Consider the following 6,441-nt stretch of genomic DNA (forward strand, 5'->3'; position numbering starts at 1 on the left):
ATTTGCTGTGATATTTTGTTCATTGTGATATTTGGTGTGATGTGTGTGGTCAGTGTGATATTTGCTGTGATATTTTGTTCATTGTGATATTTGGTGTGATGTGTGTGGTTAGTGTGATATTTGCTGTGATGTGTGTGGTCAGTGTGATATTTGATGTGATATTTTGTTCAGTGTGATTTTTGGTGTGATATTTTGTTCAGCGTGATATTTTATGTGGTATGTGCGGTCAGTGTGATATTTGCTGTGATATTTTGTTCAGTGTGATATTTGGTGTGATGTGTGTGGTCAGTGTGATATTTGGTGTGATATTTTGTTCCGCGTGATATTTGGTGTGGTATGTGCGGTCAGTTTGATATTTGCTGTGATATTTTGTTCAGTGTGATATTTGCTGTGATGTGTGTGGTCAGTGTGATATTTGCTGTGATATTTTGGTCAGTGTGATATTTGGTGTGATATTTTGTTTAGTGTTATGTTTGTGGTCTGTGTGGTTTTGTAGGCAGCTTGGTGCTGAGTTTTAGGGGTGGTCAGCTTGTGGTCTGCAGGACAGTAGATCTGGTGGGAAGGTCTGTAGTGAAGGATGCAGCATGGAAGTTGTGCCTTTAAGAGCTCAGAAACTTGAAACCTTGTTTGCGCAACAGTCAGTCCAGCGCACCGCCGCCAAAGTGTCTAGACCAGCACATGATGGGAGTCAGCCAATGGCTCCAGCTCTCCTCGGGGGCCCCGTGCGTGTGTGCGTGTGTGAAGAAAAAAGAAAAGAGGGAGAAGCAGAGAAAGAAAGGATCCGGGCTGCAGTGTGTGGCCAGCAGCCTCGCAGGGTCTGGACATGTCGGGAAGGACTTTAACAACTTTCTCAGCAGCTGTTCTTCGTCCATCTACGTTAGAACAGGGGAAGCGCCACCGCCGCGTTGCCTGGTCTATTTATTTATTATAACTCTTGTTCTTGTTCTTGTTCTTCTGGCTTGTTCTCGCACGCGTGTACGTGAATGTTTGTGTGATTCTGTAGATCTACAACTGAAATCCAGCTTTTGTTACTAATTTGGATTTGACCTGGATTCTTAGTTCTGAAGTGTGTGTGTGTGTGTGTGTGTGTGTGTGTGTGTGAGATGCAGCTCAGCTCTGCAGCTCCAGGTCCAGTGTGGTTCCACCACCAGCTTTCTGAATGCCCCTCATGAGGATCAGCTGTATTAAGAGGTCGTATGTTCAGGACGAAACGCTCAGGTCTCCTGCGGCGACTCTGGAGAAGCCGTCTGATCCCAGTTAGAGAGGGGAGGAGTGGAAATGGCCGGACTGGTGAGGGGGGGTGGGACGGGAACCAGGACGGGGTTCTGGAGCAGGGAGACCCTCAGTCTTCACACCACAGCGACTGCATGCCTCTGACCTGCTGCTTGTTTAGAGACTGGGACCACTCGCAGGCAAGAGGTCCAGGTTCCTGCCAGGTGACACAGAGGAACCGAGGTTCTCCAGAGGGTCTGGAACGGGAGCTGAAACGCGCCACCTACTCTCTGCTGAAGAGGCTGAAGGAGAAAGCGCTGGACGCTCTTCTGGAGGCGGTGGAGTCCAGGGGAGGGGTCTCCAGTGACTGTGTGATGGTGTCGCCGGCGGAGCTCCGCCTCGCCGGCCAGGAGACTCCGCCTCAGCTGCTGCTCTGCCGGCTGTACCGCTGGTGCGACCTGCAGGACGCCGCGCAGCTCAAGCCGCTCTGTGAGTGCAGGAGCTTCAGCCCGCAGGACGGCCCGGCGCTCTGCTGCAACCCGTACCACTACAGCCGGCTCTGTGAGGCGGGTAGGTCCTGAACCTGGTGCCAGTTGGCAGCTCCCGGGTTGTGTTTGGGGGTTTATTTACGCGTATCTAGGATGGAGCGGGACGACCCCGCTGACCCGCCGGCCATGTGCAGGATCGCTTGTAAAGATGTAATCCTCGCTATTCCTGGCACGGGATCTGGATCCGTCCCTAACATCCCAGTCCGCTGGCAGGGATCTGAGCTGCACACAACGACAGGTTGCACGGAATTTGAGGGGCTTTAGGGGGTCAATAGGGGGTCATCATCCATCGGATGATGTACAGGTCAGGGGTCGATCAGGGACACTGTCCATCCACACAACCACACATGAACAGAACAGAAAGCCGCACTCAGTAGTAAAATGGCGAGAACTTTCATCTTGTTATTCTTATTGGAAATGAGATCAACCAATCAATAGAATTCCTCTGTGAGGGTGAATGGGGGCGGGGCTGTGGAGAGAAAGCCACGAAGCCCCTCCCCCGAACGTACATAGCCGCTGCACCCTCATGCGTGTCCTGATGAAGGTGGGTGGGGGGTGGTTGTGCTCTGTGAGTAGAGTTTTCACACACTTTACACACAGAGAGCGCAACTTACACTACCACTGTGTGCATGTGGGGCGGGGCTAATATCTTCTTATTTTCTTCTCTAGATCAGCCTTAACGATACATTGATTAATTTATCGGTGATTAATGGACAGTTGGTTAAAAATTGGTGCAGATGGTAAATGTTATTGACCAGAAGAAAAGTTGGTTATGATTAATTTGAGTACGTTGGGTGATGAGGTCACTAACACCCACCTTCCTGTTCCAGAGTCTCCTCCACCCCCCTACTCACGACTTTCCTCCAGTTTGGAGCACAAGCCACTGGGTGAGCGCGCAACTCATCTTCTCCTGCTTCATACTGCTGGATTTGAACCCCGGCTCCAGACAGTCCTCATGTCTGCACATTGCTGTTAGAAAGTTTAGGCTCCGTTACAAGTTAGAATTTGAATGGTGCTGCTGCTCCAGATACTCTGCTGCTGTGAAGTTGGTATGTTTTCTTGCTTCTGTAGTCAGTGCAGCACTTTTCAAATATGATTTTAAAGTTGAGTTGAGTTAACGAACTTCAGACTAATTGTTGCTGATTAAGTTCCTCTCTGTGTATGGAGACATTTCCTACGTTTCTAAATGGAACAGTGGTGTATATTTCTGCTGACTCAAGACTGAGATGCTGATTACTTTGAAGTTTGGGATGAGAGTGATGGGTGGACATGAAGTCATATTCGTTTCTCTCATTCCTCTCAGACCTGTCAGATTCCTCTCTGTCTTACACTGAAGCTCTAGACGGTGGACATCACTGGGACATCTCAGGTGAGTTCCGGTTGTCTGTGGTTCCACACCTCACTTCATTACAGTCTGAAGCTCTGCCCATAACTAAGTAATCCCACTCTGCACGCACCAGGTATACAGGACGTGTGTGTGTGTGTGTGTGTGTGTGTGTGTGTGTGCGCGCATGATAAAGACATCTTTGATTGAGCTGATATCCCAGACGCCAGATATCTGCAGCAAGTCACTGTCCAGCAGGAACACAGAACCACACAGACGTGTCCCTCTGGCTTCTCAGCCTGCTGGTTGGCTCTAATAGCTGAAGGGAATCTAATCCTTGGCTGAAGATAAGAGGCCCTGTGCCCCGCCCCCATCGCACCCCGTCCAGCTCCGCCTCCTACTTCTACCTATGAGGAATGAGCTCCTCCCTGCAGAATTCCCTGGATTTGGCACTTCACTCAGGAACTTTAATTGGGGCTTGATGTGAAAAGCTGCCTGAGGATGAGGAAGACGTGGTTATGGATCTAGAACCTCTGACTGGCAAATCACACCTTCTGCTGATCCACAATGACAGAAGTCAATTATGTTCTAAACCCACAGAGACCGATGTGAAGAAATGGTGTTGGTACCTGGGCGCTCAGGGTTTCCACACACTGGTCTGTAGACAACTGAGCGAGGATGTCATCATTGCTCATTATGGGGCAGTGGTGGTCTAGCAGACCAGAGCCCGGGTTGCCGGTTCGAATCCCGATCCGCCAAGGTGCCACTGAGGTCCCCTTGATGAAGGTCCCGTCCCCACACACTGCTCCCCGGTGCCTGTCATGGTGCCCACTGTCACCAAGGGTGATGGTTAAATACAGAGGACACGTTTCACTGTGTCACTGTGTGCTGTGCTGCAGTGTCTCACCATGACAACCACTTCACTTTCATCAATCACAATGGGGCAGTGGTGGCCTAGCGGTTAAAGAAGTGGCCCCGTAATCAGAAGGTTGCCGGTTCGAATCTTGATCACTGAGCAAAGCTCCCCACACACTGCTCCCCGGGCGCCTGTCATGGGTTAAATGCAGAGGACAAATTTCACTGTGTGCACTGTGTGCTGTGTATCACATGTGACAATCACTTCACTTCACTCCATGACATATCTACTGAAAATGAACACACACACCCTCACACACCCACACACACCCTCACTGCTTTACAAATACTGCATCCTGCAGGCCAAGCTCCGCCCCCTCAGTCATTATCCCGCGTTGCATCTCAGTTCTCCAGTTTTACGGTGGTCCTGTGCTGAACGGATGAACTGATTGATTAATTGACCGATTTATTGATTTTTTGCTCTCTTCTGTCCCTCAGATGCCAGTTTGTCTGCCGACGTCCCTCAGCAGCAGCAGTGGTGCAACGTGGCGTACTGGGAGCACCGCACGCGCGTGGGCCGGCTGTACGCCGCGTACGAACACGCCGTCAGCATCTTCTACGACCTACCTCAGGGCACCGGCTTCTGCCTGGGTCAGGTGGCCGTCCAGCGGCGGAGCAGCAGCGTCCAGCGCACCCGCGCCAAGATCGGCCCCGGCATCCTGCTCAGCAAGGAGCCCGACGGCGTCTGGGCGTACAACCGGAGCGGCCACCCCATCTTCGTCAACTCGCCCACGCTGGACACGCCCGCCGGCCGCGCCCCGCTGGTGCACAAGGTGATGCCCGGCTTCTCCATCAAGGTGTTTGACTATGAGCGCTCTGCGGCGCCGAGGACCGGTGGCGACCCCGAGCCTCCGGACGGACCGTACGACCCCAACAGTGTCCGCATCAGCTTCGCCAAGGGCTGGGGCCCCGCCTACTCCCGCCAGTTCATCACTTCCTGTCCCTGCTGGCTGGAGATTCTGCTCAACAACCACAGATAACACACACAGTTATCCCAAATATGTTCAACTTAGATGTAATATAAAGTTTTCTATATGCTATGAGATATATCTATATTGTATGTGTAAATACTGGAGTCGTTTTTACTTATTTATGTATGGTGCAATGTGTACGTTGACCACAGGAGAAAATGGAAAATGCACTTTGGCTTAAAAATATTATATATATAAATCTATAAAGAGAACGAGTCACAGTTGGCGAATGGGTTTGATGTTAAATGTTCATCATCAGACGAAAGACTCATAATAAAATATTTACATTCAAACTACGCCGCGCTGCGTCCGGCCCACTCGGCACACCGTCCGTCCGTCTGGCCATGACTTGCGTGGGAGGCTGTTTTCAACACTGTGTGTGTGTGTTGTGTAGAATTTTAGGAGGGTGCGGTAGATGGGCTCCACTACTGCCACTTTAACAACACTGCACTGCGGGGGGCGGAGTCTAATTCTGGCAGCTGTGGCGTCATTCAGGCACTCAGAGGGAAATAGAAAACTACGTTCTTCCCTCAGTAACCCCTAAATTCAGACTGGTCAGCATTTGACTTTATTTCCAGTAAACACAGTGTGTGTGTGTGTGTGTGTGTGTGTGTGCGTGCAATGAATTGTGTGATTATAGCTTCACATCAGGTCAACAGTGATGATTAGAGCTGAGATTCCAGAGTCGCCGCAGGAACCAGGAAAACTGTGCAGAGCTCCTCCCTTTTCTGATGTTTCATTGAAAAGTTCTCAGAATCTCACTGTCTTCATCAGCAGCTGTCAGCATCATTGGATTTCTGGTTCTAAAGGGAACATACTGCAGCTGAAGAAGCTGCATTATGTGTTGGAGAAGCTGCAACAGTGTGTTGTTAAGATTAAGATGTGTTGAGATGCTGCGCAAGTGTGTTAATGAACCTGCGAAGGTGTGTTTGAGAAGCTGCGATGGTGTGTTGGTGAAGCTGTGAAGGTGTGTTTGAGAAGCTGTGATGGTGTTTTGGTGAACCTGTGATGGTGTGTTTGAGAACCTGTGATGGTGTGTTGGTGAAGCTGTGAAGGTGTGTTTGAGAACCTGTGATGGTGTGTTGGTGAAGCTGTGAAGGTGTGTTTGAGAAGCTGTGAGGGTGTGTTTGAGAAGCTGTGAAGGTGTGTTTGAGAAGCTGTGATGGTGTGTTGGTGAACCTGTGATGGTGTGTTTGAGAAGCTGTGATGGTGTGTTGGTGAAGCTGCGAAGGTGTGTTTGAGAAGCTGTGAAGGTGTGTTTGAGAAGCTGTGATGGTGTGTTGGTGAAGCTGCGAAGGTGTGTTTGAGAAGCTGTGATGGTGTGTTGGTGAAGCTGCGAAGGTGTGTTTGAGAAGCTGTGAGGGTGTGTTTGAGAACCTGTGATGGTGTGTTGGTGAAGATGCAACAGTGTGTTGTTAAGATTAAGATGTGTTGAGATGCTGCGTAAGTGTGTTAATGAAGCTGCGAAGGT

At 50.2% G+C, this 6,441-nt stretch overlaps 1 protein-coding gene across 2 annotated transcripts; it reads left to right on the top strand.

The window, feature by feature from the left end:
- Window positions 1-657: 657 nt before the first annotated feature.
- LOC114779499 (mothers against decapentaplegic homolog 6-like) lies at window positions 658-5,263 on the top strand. 2 transcript variants are annotated; one of them, XM_028967346.1, is made up of 5 exons: window positions 659-1,290; window positions 1,394-1,782; window positions 2,591-2,647; window positions 3,064-3,129; window positions 4,438-5,263. In XM_028967346.1, the coding sequence occupies exons 2-5, from the start codon at window positions 1,587-1,589 to the stop codon at window positions 4,977-4,979; spliced, it is 861 nt and encodes a 286-aa protein (XP_028823179.1). In that variant the 5' UTR covers window positions 659-1,290; window positions 1,394-1,586; the 3' UTR covers window positions 4,980-5,263. The 2 variants fall into 2 exon arrangements, with proteins under 2 accessions (XP_028823178.1, XP_028823179.1); XM_028967345.1 differs by having other exon boundaries at window positions 658-1,782.
- The last annotated feature ends 1,178 nt before the right edge of the window (window positions 5,264-6,441 follow it).

Source organism: Denticeps clupeoides, unplaced genomic scaffold, assembly GCF_900700375.1.
Source record: "Denticeps clupeoides unplaced genomic scaffold, fDenClu1.1, whole genome shotgun sequence".
Classification (NCBI taxonomy): domain Eukaryota; kingdom Metazoa; phylum Chordata; class Actinopteri; order Clupeiformes; family Denticipitidae; genus Denticeps; species Denticeps clupeoides.